Source organism: Centroberyx affinis, unplaced genomic scaffold (assembly GCF_046629955.1).
Source record: "Centroberyx affinis isolate AG114_WGS23_722 - 3 ecotype Tasmania unplaced genomic scaffold, CSIRO-AGI_Caff_v1 ptg001013l_1, whole genome shotgun sequence".
NCBI lineage: Eukaryota > Metazoa > Chordata > Actinopteri > Beryciformes > Berycidae > Centroberyx > Centroberyx affinis.
The window spans coordinates 449,858-468,721 of NW_027279575.1; the positions used below are offsets into that span (position 1 = coordinate 449,858).

At 41.2% G+C, this 18,864-nt stretch overlaps 2 protein-coding genes across 3 annotated transcripts in view; both read left to right on the forward strand.

Annotated features, from left to right (window-relative positions):
* Positions 1 to 10,984, forward strand: LOC139646898 (transcription intermediary factor 1-alpha-like). The gene is made up of 18 exons (XM_071522677.1): positions 1 to 274; positions 600 to 718; positions 1,151 to 1,298; positions 2,703 to 2,835; positions 3,494 to 3,610; positions 3,930 to 4,044; positions 4,262 to 4,408; positions 4,607 to 4,721; positions 5,072 to 5,466; positions 6,446 to 6,589; positions 6,707 to 6,812; positions 6,908 to 6,965; positions 7,259 to 7,391; positions 8,185 to 8,537; positions 8,874 to 9,009; positions 9,823 to 9,897; positions 10,446 to 10,601; positions 10,742 to 10,984. Exons 1-18 carry the CDS (start codon positions 1 to 3, stop codon positions 10,982 to 10,984), a joined length of 2,967 nt encoding a protein of 988 aa, XP_071378778.1.
* A 3,738-nt stretch (positions 10,985 to 14,722) lies between these two features.
* fbln1 (fibulin 1) overlaps positions 14,723 to 18,864 on the forward strand; it is a 31,013-nt gene continuing 26,871 nt past the window's right edge. For both annotated transcript variants that reach the window (XM_071522678.1, XM_071522679.1), the window contains exon 1: positions 14,723 to 14,944. In XM_071522678.1, coding sequence (XP_071378779.1) covers positions 14,890 to 14,944 — 55 coding nt within the window. In that variant the 5' untranslated portion in view covers positions 14,723 to 14,889. The remainder of the gene's footprint in view (positions 14,945 to 18,864) is intronic.

The following is an 18,864-nucleotide window of genomic DNA, read 5'->3' on the forward strand; positions in this document are numbered from 1 at the left end:
ATGGATGGACGCACAGAAAAACACGAGTCCGGGGATGCTGTTATCATCGTGGAGAACGAGGCTGAGAGCATGCCAGTCCAGGAGGAGAAGTCGGGAGCAACCCGCTTAAATTTCCTGGATACTTGTCCCGTTTGCCATCTAAACTTTCACAGCCGAGAGCCCAAACTTCTGCCATGCCTGCACTCTTTTTGTAAGAAATGTTTGCCTTCACCCTCAAGGAATTTGGCTATGGCAGAGCCGCCGAACTCCCAGGTTGACAGCGCGACCAAACCACGTGAGTCACTTGTTTACAAACAATGATGACCATGGATTTGATCAAGTCTTCTGTTCATTAACTTATCATCTTCATCTATTTTTATGCATGAAATTGTTGTTTCTACAAGGCTCGTGTGTTTTTAGGGTATGAATTGTGCGCACATGTGTGTGTGTGTGTGTGAATGGCCAGTCAGTGAGTCAGTCTGTAATTATCTTTCTAGGCTTTTAGGCATTGTGCTTTCAGTTGACAAATTGGTGACAGCTGTCAATCATTTCTCCAAATAGAACAAAAGAATACAGTTTTATTGATTCAGGCCGATGCATGTGTTCCTGTTTGATTCCAGTCAATGTGATTCGCTGTCCGGTGTGCAGACAGGAGTGCATGGAGGTAGATGTGATGGAAAACTTCTTTGTGAAGGACTCAGCGGAGGCTCCCAGCAGCACCGTGGAGAGGACAGTCCAGGTTAGTGACAAAAGACGGGGTATTACACTGTAAGAGTTTTTTAGGGTTGTGGAGACAAGCTTAATATTTGCTGTGTTTGCATACAACAAAAGCTTTTTTTTTATAATGTGCAATTTAATTTATAGGCCAGAAATTGGACTCCCTATAGCAGAAGTGCATGACAAACATTCTGCCCTCCCTCAACACATTACTCTCTGCACTTAACAGCATTAGCACTGGGAAACACCAAGGTGTGTCTGAATATGTGGATAAACCTTGTGTCCCGGCAACTACTATTACAAGTCTTTCTTGGAAATAAGCTCTAAATTAATTTGCTGAATCAAATAGGAGTTACAAACTCTGCAGACACAGCATTTATCCAGCACAGTTTCACCTCCTGTTGCCTGGATTAGGATGTGTCAGCCCCTGATGCCTTCTCTTGTCTCTCCACAGCTCTGCATGACTTGCGATGACAACACAGAAGCCGCCGGGTTTTGTGTGGATTGTGTTGAGTACCTGTGTGCCACCTGTGTGGAGGCGCACCAGAGAGTCAAATTCACCAAAGACCACACCATCAGACAAAAGGAGGAACTATCACAAGGTATTTTGTTCCGTCCATGTTCAGGGTGTCCGCGGAGTCTTAAAAGTATTAAAAGGTAATAAATCAATTTAGCGAAAATGAAGGCCCTTAAAAAGTATTAAAAAGTCTAAATCCGCTATAGGATGCATGTGTGTGCGTGCGTGCGTGTGTGTGTGAGCGTGTTACTGTTATTACTTTTACTAAACCTTGCCTTTGGGTTAGTCACTCAATTTATTCTCTTGAGCTTTGTTCCCTCCCGGCCCATCTGAATTCTGTTGTATTGATACAGTGGTCCATAGAAGTTATCGCAAAATAAGACTGTTTAGTTTTGCAATCTCAAAATCAATGTATAGTAAATGTAAGTTAAAGGTGTGTCACTGATGTAACTGGTTACAGCTCAAAGTGGCGTTGAGGTCTTAAAATATATTGAAAAGGTCGTAAAAAAGGTCTTAAAAGGTATTGAATTTAACTTCAGGATTCCTGCATATACCCTGATGTTGAACAGTAGTCTCTTTGCTCTTGTATTACTTGTGGTTTTCCATTGATACGGCAAATTGCCACTGTGGGATCAATACTGCTACTGGGTCACCTGCCAAGGGATGGTACACTGTAAAAAACTGACCTGCCAAGGATAATTTTTATTGGCCAAAATAATTAATATACATTTTTCATGGAAATTTCTCACCCTATGCATTTTCAAATATATTTTGAGTATAGAATCGGGTACTGTGTGTTATTTTAACATTTGGATATACAGTGGATCACGTTTGTACTTCATCATAAAGTGCAGCAGAATTCAAATTACAAGAGAGTATTTTGAAGCATAGTGACAAAGGCCAAAGACAATCGAGGCTTACAAATTATTGATTTATTCACCAAGGACAAATTTTACCGGCATTTGGTGCTTGTCGGATGTTAATTTCAGACCCTGATTACTGCTACTGTTACTACGGCTATTAATACAGCTCATTCCCAGACTTTATTTCAGCCTAAACCATGGAAAAATGTACTCTATGCAGCACTTATACATTATTTAATATGCTCCACTTAAGTCCTCTTCACTACATCCAGTGAAAATACACTGACAGTTGAGCATAAGCTTTGTTTGTATCCAGAGCGACTGTCAACGAGTGCAAAAGCAGAATAGGCTAAATTCCCAGACTGGCACCAGTAGAATCAACTAACAGTGAGGATACCTATATGTCTAGCCCTACAAAGCTAAGTGTACAAAGTATAGTAACTGCAAGACAAACAGAAACTGAGAAATATAACTTCATTATCTTTTCTTGGTACAGAAGCACCTATGGGTCTAATCTAAACTTGAGTCATGAGGTTTGACCTTTTGAAAAACACACAAAAAAGCCACAGTGCCCAGACAAATATGTTAATGGAGGTCCAACTGACAAGCGTTACATTGTTTCCCAGAGGCCCATGGTGTGTCCGCTCAGAGGCCGGTGTTCTGTGACATCCACAAGCAAGAGCCACTGAAGCTGTTCTGTGAGACCTGTGACCTGCTAACCTGTCGTGACTGCCAGCTACTGAAGCACAAGGACCACAAGTACAGTCAGAACATAAGACATATAAATATAACACAATAACTGTAGCAGATCTAATATAATATACTGTAATGTAATAACGGGCAGCAGGGTGCCATAGTGAGTAGTGAGGCTGCCCTTCAACCGAAAAAGCTTGGGTCCCTACCAGCTCCAGGGCTGCTGCTCTGTATCTGATCCTGACCTCTGACCTCTCTGTGCACTGGGGGAAAGTGAAAAGAAAATTTCCCCTCAGTGAAACAGTTTAGAGTGTCACAAAAAATACTAGGGATGGGACGATATGTAATAAATAAAAGTTCAGTGACAAAGTATGACGGAATTATGTTCATTTCTGAGCCACAAATCTTTCTAGCAATGGTATAGGCTCGCTAGAATGTAAAATGTAAAAATGTCATTACAAAGTGCAAATAATATAATTTCAATCGTGAGCTTGTGAAGTTTTGATGGGCAAACCGTCTCATTTGTGATTACTACAGCAGAATAAAATGTAGCTAATTTCGCATTTGATTCTTCTGCCCCACGATACATATTGTCACAGTTTTGTATTGCGATATATTGAATTTCAGTATAATGTCCCATCCCTAAAAAATACTAATATTATATAATTTCAGTTTGGTTTCAGTATCTTGTGTCCATTAACTCAATGCTCTTTTTTTTGATTAGTTACCAGTTCCTGGAGGATGCTTATAATAACCATAAACAGCACATGGAGAGCATGACTCGACAGCTGCAGGAGAAAAAGAAAGTAATTGAAGAGGTGTCAAACTCAATAAACAATGGGTATGTTATACAGATACGCCACAAAAGTACATACTTCACTTAGCAAAATGTAAACAACAGTTGGAGACACTCATAGCTTATAGGAATTTGTATTTGTTGAAAAATAATCTATTAGTTTTCTCTCCAATATGACCACAAGAATAGAAATTATATTTCTTGCTTATCTATACCATTCATGAGCAAGAAGTGGATGATGTATTGTTTTTCACTGCATGTTATACATTCAATTTCATGCTGATTAATAATTTCACTCAAACACTAAACCAATAAACAATATAGAAACCAAAAGAATGAGCCAAATTGTGTTATATTTTTGCAGACTATTTCAAGTTGATCAAAACCGCACATCGGTTCACAATGAAATAAAGAAGTCCATCTGCAGTTTGATACTCGAGATAAACAAGAAGGGCAAGATACTAGTTAATCAACTTGAGGTATGAAAACAGCTATTTAATATATAACATATATTAATGATTGTATTTATTTATTTTACCACAGATAGGCAGGTATTGTCCTGTGGTACCATGGTATTGTTTGCAGAAGAAAAACATTCTGTGCTTAGTTGGCTGCCTTATCCTGAGGCTTGGAGTGCATACCCTCAAGCTGTGTGAATGCAGCAGACTTTAACTTATTCATGTTTTCCATTTCAAGGCCATAACAAAGGATCATGAAAGTGTCTTGACAAAACAACAGGAGGACATTGGCTACCTATCCAGACACCTGGATCATGTCATCAACTTCACCAAATGGGCCACAGCCAGGAATGGGGGCACAGCCCTCTTGTACTGTAAGCGTTTGGTAAGGCCCCTCTGATCCTTATCCACTCAGTAACAATCTCTCTATCAAATCCTTCTATCCCCAACTTGTAACTCTGAAAGCCAAACAGGAGCCTGGTCTCTATCTAGTAAAGGACTTGATGAAATGCAGAACATATGCCTTTTGTTACTCCCAAGTGTCTTCCCCCTAAAATTATTAATAACATCCCTTCTGTTGCAGATTCTGTTTCAGATTGGAAACCTCCTGCGGGCAAAATGCAATACCTCATTTGTACCACAGAGCTCTGTGCGCTTCCAGTGTCGATCCTCTTACTGGGCCTCTAATGTTGATCTGGGTAAGACACAACATATTAGAGAGGCTCTGTTGTAGAAACTGATGTGGAAACCTGAGAATGGATTTCTGTTTTTCTACACATATCAGTAATAATACTGCAGTACTATGTGGTACTGGTATTTTTTAATATGTAACAACAACACAGTAAGGAAATCACTGTAATATAATTTACGAGTAAATGCCACAGTATGTATAGCTGTATAGGATAGTAATGTGTTCCAAAAGAGGTTTTCTGAGTTTCTATCTACTCCTCACCACAGTTCTCTGTAAAGCAAAGCTGTATTTCTGTAGTGTGTATTTTTCATCGCTGCTTGTTATGCTGAACCCGTCTCTGTGTGTACGTCCCCTCAGGCTCTTTAGTGGTGGAGAGTGTACCAGGCCACCAGCTGGGTGGTTTTCAGGGCATCCCTCATCAGCTTTCCCACCCTGGGCAAGGCCCCTCAGGCTCGCCCAGCGGCCTGGCCCTGGGAGCCCGCCTGGCCCCCCATAACACACTGGCTCAGCTCCAGATGCAGGTGGACAAACTGAACCCACAGCCTCATTGGCAGCCCCAGCCGCCTCCTCCGACTTGGACGTGGTACCAGAGTGTCCGTCTACAGCGAACCGCTCCAGGGCCGCTCCAGGGAGGCTCTCCCTCCCAGAGTATGCCTCCCGTGCCCCCACAGCCAGGCCGCAGGTTTATGGTGCCTCCTCCCAACCATGTCAGCCCGACTAGCAGCTTACCGAGCCCTGGGTTTACGCCCCAGGTGAGTGTGTGTGTCTGTGTGTGTGTGTGCGCATGTGTGCGTGTGTGCGTCTGTTTGATTGACAAGGCCTCTTAACAAGCGCAGGCAGCGGATGGCATTGTCCTAAATGGAGCTGACAGCCTTCACATCCTGGGCAATTTATGTCTTTCCTTGTCAAGATGGATTTGAGTCTTGAGCTAGCGCATGATTCAAAATCATAAAACAGCTAAATCTACAATAGCAGCAGCTAACATGTGACACAGGACTGACCCGGGATTCCATAAGTAATGGTTGATTATGTCTCGTCCACTGAATTGTTTAGTCTAGTTCACTGGTAGTTTTTGCTCCTGCTCTAAAGTATAGGCGCATGAAAAGCACAATACTGGCTTGTGGAGTGCACACATTAAGTTGCGTCACTCTGATGTGAACAAGCTGTTATAATGAATTCTCAAAACATTCCCCCTATTAAGTGTTTGTATCTGAACCAAACCAGATTAGACACACATGTATTTCATTATTTAATACTTGCACTATATCTTTTCATGCAGTGTGTGGGAAGAGAAAGGCTAGACTAATTATTTCAGTAAAGTGTTTGTGTAATTTTTCAAAAAATATAGACGTATGCATAGGAAGTGTTGCAGCAGTTTTTGCTGTAATTGAAAAAAAAAAAGATTAGTCTTGTAAACTTCATGGCTGCTGCACCTGCAGGGTTGGAGCTAGACCAAACAGAGTCAGTTCAAAAACAAGTCTCTTAAGCAGATCAGCCTGGAACTTCTAAATGTTTTGTTTATGGTCTAGTCTCCTCTGTTCTGCTCTTTGTTAAGAGAGCTCCCGTGGGGCGTCAAACCCACACAACCAGTGACAGGGTAAAGAAACTGCACCCTTTCATCTCCACCTCCATCATCACATGCTCATAGAAGGTGACAGGAACGTGACATGACATTGATGTGCAGCATTTCTCTCACTCTCGCCTCTCTGTATGTCCCTCATTCACTTGTAGTCTGTCCAGCCACTGAGGGGGATGGTTAGCAGCTCCAGCTACCAACCCAAGCCCATGGATGTCTTTTCCTCTTCACCTCTGTACACCCACAATGCACCACTCCCCAGCAATGGTGGTGTCGGTTCCCCTCACTCACGACAAATGGCAAGTGGCTTAACGAATTATATCTGATGACTTTGAATCAATTAAATGTAGTGACTGCCTCTCATTGTCAAATATATTAAAATCTGTATAGTAAATGATTTCCAATGTTACGTTTAGATCGAGCCCATATATCTGAACAAGAGGAATGATCCAGGTGGCCCTCTTCATATGCTGAGACCAAACTATCCCCAGAGCCTGCCGCCTTCTTTGGCATACAGAAATGGTATGTCGGTGTCATCAGTGTCATTTATACTTGTATATTCAGTGGCATGCAGATGTAATGCAGGAAAAAAACACGCAATTTTTATCTTTCTCAAGTGCAAGGACAGCAGAATTCACCCGGTTACCCGGCTGTATCCCAAGAGGAGAAACCAGGGTAGGTTTGCAATGTACTGTACACACACACACACACACACACACATACACACAAACACTCACATACAAAACTCTCTCTCTCTCTCTCTCTCTCTCTCTCTCTCTCTCAAAGTCTCTCTCTCTCTCCCTCTCTCTCTCTCTCTCTCTCTCTCTCCCTCCCTCCCTCCCTCTCTATCTCTAAATGTTGTGTAGTGTAGCGTCTGCACTGGCGTGATATAATCTGAGTCCCTTTGTGCCATTGGTCTCTCCAGTGAATTTCTCTTTATTCCAATTGGCTGTCTCTTTGTTCCCAAGGACTGTTTCCTGGAAACCTCCAGAGACGCAGCAGGCTAATGGAGCAGTGGGCGCAGCTGTCAAGAGAAGACGAAGGTCGTCACCAGGGCCCATCATTGTTATAAAAGATGAGCCAGAAGATGACATAAGCTATGTAAGAAGAGGGTGGATGGACTTAAAATATAGTCAAATGAGTATTTTATATAAATGTGCCATTTTGGTAGATGCTTATATCTATGACTGCATTTTTAGTATGGGTTGGAACCAAACCCAGTGTGAATTAAACCTCTAAAGCTGACAGTGCTATTGCCACTCTCTACCCATTGAGCTATATCAGACCATCTCTAAATCTTCAGCTCATTCAGTTCATTGTTTCAGTCCATTTGTGTGTGTTTTCTCTGAGAGGTTGCAGCTCCCAGTATTTTATTTTATTTTATTTAGCAGTTTATTTGATAGGGACAGTGCAGTTAACATAATTACACTTCACAGTTGAAATATAAAAGATGTATGCAAGAGTTTGTAGCTACTGCTAATTTCCAACCCTAGTCCCTAGTTGGGCTTTTAAATGGACTACAACTATCTAAAATGTCTTGCATAGGCTAATAAAAGTACAGAAATTTTAAAAATAGCCTGCATTATACATTGGATTCAGAAATGCACCTACAATCCAACCAACCAGTTGTTTTATGCCATAATCAGCCAATCTTAAGATTCTTGTGTTAAAAAATCTAGTATCCTTAATTAGTTTTATTTAAGTTGGTAGTTTACTCCAGAGCTTGGTATCTTTTCCAGAGAATGCTGATTGTGCAAAAGCAGTTGCCCTCAGTCACACTTCTGGTTACTCGATTGCCATCTTGTCTACTAATGCATCTACTTAGATTCTCTGGAACTAACTTATTAACGCATTCAAAAACAAGTGCTTGTTTTTGTCTCTGTGTGGATTGCAGGTACAAGCAAACCAAAGAGCAAACCTCCCTGACAGCACAGGTGACCGCCCCCAAACCAGTGTCCAAGTTGACGGGAAACAGGTCGCGACTCCTCCTCGAAGCACCAAGGACAAGCCTCAGACCCCTCCGCAGCCTCCGAGGAGCCCAAGGGACCAAAGTCAGGCTGATGCTCCAAATCAGATCCCTTCTTTGGGAGGAGAACAGCAGGTAGAACGGCATCAAGCTCCGCTGGAGGACCCTAATGAAGACTGGTGTGCTGTGTGTCAGAATGGGGGAGAGCTGCTGTGCTGTGATAAGTGTCCCAAAGTTTTCCACCTTACGTGCCATGTTCCATCTCTCCTCAAATCTCCCAGGCAAGCCTCCTCTTCCATCAGATGGAATTTATTCATCACTGTTGTCAGATGAAAACTCTGTAACCCTTATTTTTGTCATTTTCATGTTTTTACTGGAACCAAAGGATTATATGGTCCTCCATGGACCATATGAAGGCCAATGCTTGACCTTTTGGCTTGCTAAAAACCCTTTCAGAATACATTATATAGTTTTCAAAAACACAGTCACAAATCGAAGAATGAGGCTGTTTTTCTTAGAAATATGAGGTTTTCATCTGACAGCAGCATTATGCATTTGTTGAAATATGTCCCTGTTTACTGGCATTTGTATTGAATCTCTGGAGTGTCTCCTTTTAGTGGGGAGTGGTTTTGCTCTTTCTGTCGTGACCTGTCAGTCCCTGAGATGGAGTATGACTGTGATAGCAAACCTGAAGCCAAAACAGTGAAGGAGGAGCCAGATTCTGAGGGAGGATTCCCCCCTGCTGACAAACGAGTCAGTACTCTATTTGAAAAGATTATAATAATATCTGTTCTGTCTTTCTGTATAGTATGCATACAAATAGTATTTGTAAATAATTCTTAGCTTTAGTGTTAGCATAATTAGGTTGCCAATCAGCACCATTGAAGCAGTGTGAGGTAAGTTTTGACTTTTACAAAACAGTTCTGATTGGCTGAGTCATATTTGTACAAAACAAAACAAAAAATCCTTAAACCATTGTAAAATAACCAATGAACACGCCCCTGTAACCGCATAACTATTAGAAAAATCATCACGCATACTGGTCATTATGTGTTGCCTGGCAACCACTTTGTTTTGCCAGATGAATACCATTTAATTATTATCATCATTATTATTATTTAATCATTCAAGATTTATTGAATATGTGCGTTCTTTCTTTTTTTGTTGTGTTACCGCTGTTTCTTAAAAGCAGTAAGTCACTCGATGCTGTGGTTTAGGACAGCTAAGAGGCAATGTTAAGGCTGACGCAAAGCAGAGCATGGCCTCTCTTATTGCTTAACTAATATGATCCTGCAATTATCTACAGTTGCTGGCACTTAATATATTGTTCTATAAGGCAAACCCCACCCACCTGGTACTCCTAGCAGGTTAAAACTAACAGTAAGAAGTGTTTGCAAATACTGTTTGATCCGCATCTAATGGATTTATTTTTATAACTGTATAAATAACATAGACTACATAAATATATATATATATGAGAGTTATGACCGCAAAAACATCAGAATCTAATTGGTTACTCTATCAGTTGATATGTATTAAGTCAAATTTCTTTTTCTACCGATGCAGAAGTGTGAGAGGCTGCTGCTGCATTTGTTTTGCAGCGAGCTGAGTTCAGACTTCCAAGAACCCGTATCCCCCTCGGTGAGTTTAGAAGCATGGCAGACTACACTGTTAAAGTTCACAGGGTTAATGCCACATAGAGTTACTGTAAATGTAACGTAAAGATGTGTAGTATATTCATCAATAAAGATAGATGGATTAATAATCAGAATAACTTAAATCAGCAAGTACACACACATGTTGTCATTGCCAACAAAGGCACATGGTAGAAGGACAACAGAGCCTCACATAAATTGCAAAGGGACAGTGCAAGATATATATATATATATATATATATATATACAGTATATATATATATATCACAATACATACTGTATATACGTATGTTACAGTACACTATTCTATAGCTTGTGCATGTGCTTTCAAGTAGCATTTGACCTGAGTGGACTGTTTTGGGTTGAGATATCTTTGTTGATCATTCCCTTGGCATAACAAAATGGAAAAGTAAAATAATATTCGATAACCTGTTGTGCATAATGCAGTAACATGATATAGGAATCATTGTGTGATATTGCTTCATTATCTGTGTCCATAAAGTATGACTTTATTGTCTCTCTCTTTCTCAATAGAAATTGGCTGATAACAGGCAGACTATAAAGACACCAATGGATCTTTCCACTGTGAAAAGACAGCTTGAGGCTAAACAGAGTCTCTGCTACCAAAGCCAGGCAGAGTTTATATCAGACATCCGGCTCATTTTCAGGAACTGTGCAGTACTCAATGAGGTATTGTAAACAGCACTATTTGCCAAAAAAACCCTCTGTTTTGTCTTTTGTTACCCTTGACAAAAGTGTTGAGTAGTTGCAGCCTGTTAATGATCCATTTTTTTACCACGCCCTCTGTCTTGCTTGTTGTTGCATGGCAGGCTGACACCGAGGTCGCCATGGCAGGCAGGAAGCTTGAGGAGTTGTTTGAAGAGCACCTGAGGATCGTCTACCCCGACCAGACCTTCCCAGACATCAAAATGGAGGTCACTGGTCCTGCTACCCCTCCTGTCTCTCAGCCCTCATCTCCTGACACTATCTCCCAGCCTGCAAAGCGCCAGCGCAGATGCTCTGACTCCCAGGATGCACCAGGCTCTCCCAAAAGAGAAGAGGAAGCAGTATGAAGGCACACATCCTCTTTTTGATGTAGATATTTGACAACACTGCCAGCACTCACTATCATGTGGTGCATTTCCACTTCAGATGATTACAAGCATCTATGACACACACCTTAGGGTCATCAAAAATGTTCTGTGATTAAATTCTTTTCAACACTAAGAACTGTGATACAGGGCACCAAGTCAGTTTCCTGTTTTCTGAACTAAACTGTGCTACATTACAGCTGCTGGATTTACTTTGAATTTGAATAAATACCTCCTCACTGACTAAAGCTCAAATAATCAAACTGGGATTTATGGCAGGAATTCAGTACATACATGCAGCCCATCCAGGTACTTACAGGGTACAGTTAACTGGCTAGCATTGCTACTAGTCTCTCTTTATACATGAAGGCATTACAAGTTTTTACCATTTCACAGTCTGTTGACAGTGGAGACAGACAAATTTGGTTTGGTTTGTTTGAGTTGAAACAGCTAACATCATTAATATCTAATAGTAATTCAAAATTTATGTTTATGTTTGGATGGGAATCAACAAGTTGGAACTGGTGTCTTTTTCCTGTTTAGCCTAGCCTCTCCTTGTGTAAATATAACAGTGATCAAAAGGATGATAATCATTAAACCTGTCTAGCTTTGATGTTTGTGAAGATGTGGAGTATCTTATGTGGAATAAGAGGTGTTACAGGGTAAAGCCCCTTCAGGCCAGTACAATGAAAACACGTCAAAGGAAAGAAAGCAGTTTGATAAAACCTCAGACTACTGAAGATGTTGCATAGTCACACAACACTGCATAACAGTTCGGCTTGGTTTGGTTAGTCAGGCTGATTATTCTTAACATAGTGTAGAACTAGAGCTTTAATGTTGTACAGGTAAATGTTTTTCTGTAATTTGTTTGCATATTTATTTATTTAAACATTAACATTCCTAGATTTTATTGTGTACAACTAAACATAGTGCAAATGTTATTATTTGTGAGACTTTATTTTGGCCAAAACAAGAGTTTAACTCAATAATATGCTTTCTTATACACACTCACTATTGTTAACTGTTTTCTTATTATCTCCAAGAACCAAAACATTTAGCCATAAATATAATTGCATGCAAGTTAACTTGCAGCTGTTTACAGGGTACAATAAAATATGATAGCTTAATTATGGGTAATGATTCTCCTTTATTGTTGAACCAAAGAGCATTATATAGCATGTTCTACACATCCCGGACTCTATAATTGCTTATGAATAGGGTCTATTAAAGTCCTTGAATTTAGCAAGTAAAGTTTACCTTCTTTAGAGTCTAAATAGTACAGTTAAGCAATGGCACTTGCCCCCTTGAACTAGTTTCTACAGTTGTGTTGAGTAGCAGTGAACCAGGCCTTCTGGCCGCAGAGGGCAGCCCCCAGAGTGCCTGACTGTGTTAGTGGCCCTCTGCTGAGTGACACAGACACGGCAAGACAAGCTTTGTTGGGCTTCAAAAGAACTGTACTGCCCCCCAAGAAGTTCACACTGTTTGAATGTGACCTCGGCAACTCCAATTTCCTCCACCTAAGAGCCAGGAGGTTGGCTCAGGCTGCTGTTTCTTGTTAAATCCCAAATGCAGATGGAGGGGGAGAGGCGGAGTGGTGGTTGGTAGTTTCTGGAGAGTTACAGGCATGAAAAGCTGCCCTCAGATGTTCAGTATGCTCTGGCTCGCCAGGCTTTGAGTCTGGCCCTGATTTGGGGGTATTCTTCAGGGCCTTGTATGGGCCTGTATCTCCAAACCATGTCCACATTACACCGGGGGAAAGATAAGATAAGGATAGGCCAGCAGTAAAGGGGTACTCTTTGTTGTTTTCTGATAGTTGTGATTCAGGTGGGGGTTGCTTTAGACCTCAGATTTCTTTGATGCCACATCCTTGACTGATAAATCTCTGCCGAAACCTGATCTGTGCTGCTACAGTAGTTTTACAATCTACTTTTCCCTTAAATTCCAGTTACTGTTGAAATTCATGTTTAAGATGTGTTGTTGGAGGAAGACTGTCAGCAACAGAAGAAGTAGGCCTATGCAGTGGATAATGACACGAGCATTGAGAGTGTGAGGCACTAATCGTCGGACACTACACGGTAACTCTTTATACTTTATGCTGCCATATACTTGTATGCCTGTGGTGTCCCGATATCAAGTCTTGTGATGTTTCTAGACTGGCTCCGTGGTGCAGACATATGGCTCTGATTAGACGATCATTTACCCCCTCTCTGTCACCATGCCCAGAGCCAGTAGACTGATTGAATTTGCAGAGGGCCTTAGTTGGTACAAAATGTTTATAATGTAGTCTAGCAATTATTTCTCCCCTTCTTGCCAATTCTGGTAGATTCCTGTGTGTGTGCCTGTGTGTGCGGGTGTGCGTGTGTGTGTGTGTGTGTGTGTGCCTGTGTGTGCCTGTGTGTGTGTGTCCTGTTTATGCCCTCCCTCCTACAGTTCATGATCAGTTTGTGATGCTTTACGAGTGTCTGGCTGACAGTGTGCCCTTAAGGCAATCTGTGGCGCTGTTACAAAAGTTTTAATTCAGTAATTTAGGGAGAAAATAACTCTTATTCTCTTTGGCACGACTGTGAACTTAGAAAATGAAACTAAAGAGACAAAATAACGTCGTAGTAAGCCTGCATGGACCTGTGCGTATTGCGTTAAGTTTACGCCACATGCCAATACCACGTATCAGCAAATTATATGCAAATAGACCTCGATTCAACATTTGACACGTAAACGCCAAAATATGAAAGAGTGAACGAATAGTACAGAGCCAAGTTGCAATGCAATCAATATTTTTTCTTATGTATAATTAATCAAACTCAAATGTCTGCTATATTGCTTACAATGGCCGTAAATGTAACAAACGGAATATGCAATAGGCTACGTTTCTTTTTCAACTTCCCCTATTTCCCCTAACCGAGATACTCGAACGGTTTCATGCATTACAGTCTGGACATAGCCACAACAGATTTTTAAAATACCCCAAACCAGCTCCAGATGTTCAGCAATCAGTACAATCATTAGTCACAGACAGAATAGGTCTACTTTGCCATTGGTGGGGAGACAATTTCCATGTGTGGATGCATACTTTGCAGCACAGTAGCCTGCAGACACTTGCAGTTCATTCTGCATGCAATAAAACTTATCGTAGCCTAAATCACCCAAGGTGTAGTTTCTCAGCTCATATAGTTTTCCAAACCGCACAATAAAGAACTAAACTAATCATATAGTAATACATTTTAGAAGGATAGGCTACTTTACAGAAATGACATCAAAGCCATATCCCTATAGGAATGTTATAGGAGTATTAGTGATACCATAACAGATTAAAAATATATACCATAAGGTACGATGAGGTTCCTGTAAATTCATACTGAAGGTACAGACAAGCCTCCATAGGAATAATATAGGAATATTATAGGGATTTCACATTAGGGCTAAGAATGAAAGTGAGATTAAATAAATACAAATAAGGTCACTTTAAAATCACTATGACACCCTATCTATAACTCCCTATAGAAATATTATAGGAATATTATAGGGATTTTTCTACGGTCAAAATGTAAACGTGCACAAGATTAATGGCTTTAAATTCCAGTTGTACTGGATTAAAAAACTCCTGATAAGTACCCGTCCAGAAGTTTGCTGCTGACACTTCTTATTCAAGTCAGTCTCAGTGGCCCCAGCCCGCCCCTCACCGTGCCATAATTAGACGCTCATTCCTCCAGTCACGCTGCGACTGCGACTCACTCAGCCCCATCATATCCACTTCTTTTCCGCGGACTCAGTCTTTTCTGGAAAGAAACTCTACTGTGTATCCACATCTTGTGCAGAATAATCAGCACCAGCAATCTCCTGGACACCTTTTTTTCCTGTTTGTTTGTGGTTGCGTCTCTTCTCATTCAATGGGTCCCTGGATAGTGCTGTTCTGCTCTCTGTTCGGAGTTCTCCATGCCCAAGGTAGGTTACCTTTCTCTAAGAAACTGGCTACAGTATGACTGCCTCCACTTGAGATAGGCCAAACCGAGCCAAATAATCGCTTTGGTCTACGTTTAAATGGGCGAATATTATTTTGCAGGATAATATCTTTAGTCATTTGTCAAGGTTTTTAAGAATAAAAAAGGTAAAGGCTATGATAAAGACTGAGACCCAAGCAGGAGGTGAATTTGTCACACTGGTGGTTGTGGTATGTAATACAGGACAGTGGTTCCCAAAGTTTGGTTTGGGGACCACCAGGGGTCCTTGGAGGGGTTCCAGGTGGTCTCCAGTAAAATGAGGAATAGTTTAATTTCACCATTATTTCACTATCTAGAAGTCAGCACAATGAATGGATTGTGGGATGATTAATTTGTTCATAGGGTTCACTGTCTCCACTGTTACCTCCACGCTTAGAGTGCAGACAGTTATGTGATGCTGTATAAAGTAATTTCTAACAGCAAAATCTTCTCACATGGTGTTCCTTAGGACAAAATCTTATCAAATGGAGGTCTGTCATCTAATGTGTATGTATTTAGGGGTACTTGATTTGAAAAAGTTTGGGGCATATCAAAAAAGGCATATCAAACAGTAAAATGTGTGCACATCTCTGTTTGGGCTCTCTCGTTTTCTCTCTCTCTCTTATCTCTATATATCTCAATGGCATAGGCTATAAATAATAGGTAGGTCAGATTCAACTTGATATAAGTGATAGAGGCAGATGCCAGGTCTCATGAAGAGTGTCAAAATGAAGTTGCACATACTAGTTTGTTAAGCGAAAGCTTTCTGCCCTGCAAGTTAAAGGTCAAGTGACTTGGTATGCTGTGATGCTATGTCAGAGCAGCCAGGGTTAACAGTGCCTCATCAGGACAGGATGGTCTGGACACAGGGGTGTGATTTATACTTGAGCACCCACAGCAGGGTCACCAAGGTGTGGGACGGCCCATATCCAAATGCTCATGGTCCCTTGGTCACACATGGGGCCATTTTCACAGTCAGCAGGACTGCTTTCCTCTCAGCTGCTATGCTCCTAGGGAGTAAGGTCAGGGGTCACTGTGGAGTGACAGTGACTGTTAGGGTGACTGATAGGTGTTCACATAGTCACGTGATCAAGACTCAGAAATGTGTATGCATTTTATGTATAGACCTATCTAAAGAAGGTATATGACATTGAAATGTTGAACAGCTGCAAATACACAGTAGATAGATAGATAGATAGATAGATAGATAGGTAGATAGATAGAAGATAAGATACAGATACAGTTATAATACAATAGAGTATATATAGCACATTAGTTCAGTATATAGTATTGACATGGCTCTAGCTACTCAGAATGAAAAACTGACATGAAGCTCTGCTGTAAAAGGCACTTCATGTCATTGAGATTGACAGACACTCATAGAAACTCCTGTCAAATAAAGTCATGAGTGCTGCCTATGAAAGTGAGGCATACTGCTGCTGTGAAGTCTGGCTGAGGGGGCCTACTCTGTCTGGGCGGAGCTCCACCACTGGGCTCATTAAGCCTTGTTTACATGAGGCGTCTAGACGCAAGCAAGCCATGTGCTGCTCTGCCAAGACAGAATGGCCCTCACAACCAGCATCACTGTCCAAGATGGAAATCAGCCCTCTCCAGACAGACAATGCATCACACAGACAGCCAGGCAGACTGCATCTAGTCTAGAGCTCCCCTGCGCCTGGTTTGCCTCTTTTGACAAAACAACACAACGCAGATTTAAGGCATTTCTGCTCTTTCAATTTAGGTTTGCAAAGCAGCAGACAGCGGTGGCGTTGGAATGGCTCCGAGATGCCTGGTGGGTTAGAGTTAGTTATCAGCACAGAGACACTGTGGGGAGAAATCACAAGAACAGACCAGTGGGAGTAGTCATGTGACCACCCATTCCTGTCAGTTGAAAAATGCTCACTGTGGCCCTGGAGGGAACGATCTTAGTTAGCTTGTGGGATCTGGCAAGGTGCTCCTTTGGTGCCTTTCCAGGTTCTTCAATAGAAATGCTCTGGGTTTCGAGGTGTTTTGGCAAGAGGATGTCAGTTACTGGTAATGGTCAAGAAAAAAACATAGCCTAAGCCTACACAGGGGTAACAGAGTAGGGGGAACTGCACCATAGGGGGTATTTGACTATGGGGCTATTAATGCCTCTTTCAGACAAGCATGCTATGTATTTTTATATGTGTAACAGCTCTTTGCCAACAAACCATTTCTAATCATTTCATGGGAACATCCTGGTGTTACTTTACAGATAGAGGTGTTTAACTTTCAGAGAGAGAGTGGGAGAGAGAGAGTGAGAGAGAGAGATAGAGAGACTTTGAGAGAGGGAGAGAGAGAGAGAGAGAGACTTTTAGAGAGTAAGAGAGGATCCAATTGGTAGGCCCATGTGAAAACTTGTTAAAATACCCCATTATTTCATTTCACTCAGTTGCTACAAGGTTTATTGGCCAGAAGATTCAGGGATTTGCCAGACTTCCTGAACTCAGCAGTGAGTCAGCTAATGTGGCTGCCTGGTGATAAATCCTCTATCCATATTCACTCCTTTCCGCTAGGTTAATCATCATTTCGTGTTTCAGCATAAGATTGGTTCATGATGTTTTCACTCTGTGTTTTGGTTTCTCCTGTAGCCCACATCGGAGAAATGATTCATTTCATTTGAAGAAACGCCACACATTTTTAATGCAATAAACTCTTCTTAGCCATTATTGTGCCATGCCCATACTTTGCTCTTGGCTGCAGAACTGGGATTACAGATGCTTTCAAACTATTAAGAGAAATGTAGAGTTGTATTATAATGTTCACATCACATCGATACAAAGTTACATCTATATCCAAAATTGTTTTTGAAGATATGTCTATTCATGCATTTGCCTCATTTTGACTATTTTGATGAAAAGTGTATACTAAATTCCCCTCGCCCCCAAGGAAAAAAGCAGCAAATCTATAAATTGAGGACTGCACATCCAGACACTTGTCCTCCCTACCTCATCACACTTATTATCTAGAGCTGCTGACTCTTGCCAAGCTTCCCAAGGCAGACGCTCTATCTCAAACAGATGGATTTGTTCAGTGCATTTCACAATCACTGGTCAAATTCCCAATAATCCCCAGCATTCAATGACTAACCAACAACATATCATATTCTGTTACAATGTATCAACAAAATTTATTTCACGGTGAGTTTATTTTCTTGTTTTTGTCTTGAGGGACTTATTGTTAATAACAATTTGGCACAATGATCTTGGTTTGGGCCTACGGCAAGAGAGTCCGTGCAGCCGATCTGCCAAAGCTATTTCACGTTTGGCAGATCATACAAACCACAGCCGAATGAATGTATTTGATGTGATTGCGACGGCTGATTGTTTACAGAGTCGAGGCATTCCACGCTCTCTAATCCACATGAATAAACAGCCAGATCACCACAGAGTTGGTCGTGCTCCAGTCAAAAAGCCTCTCTTGTTTCTGCAACAACATATCCATCATTCATTGTCTTTGGCAAAAATGCTTACAGGCACTTCAAATGCCAAACAGATTTAGAATTTTGTTTTTCCATCTTTTATGGCACATTAGACAAATAAAGCACTTGCCATTGAGAATAATGGCAATATCCTTTTTGTTTGGGTTAGATCTCCACATTTGATCAACATGACTCACCTAATTAGCATAAACAGTGTGTCAATCAATATGTTTTTGTTGCCAAAAGAGAAAGGGTGTGTAGAAGAAATCATGCTTGTGATAGTTCCCCACCCATGTTTATGAATATGCTTCTTAATGAGATATTTTGTCAGTCGTGAACAGCTTTTGTTCGTTCCCTGTGTAAGGAACTAGTCCCCTGCGAGTGTGTTAACATCTTGTGTGTGTGTGTAAGTGGGTGTGTTGTAAGAGGATGCAGCAACACTC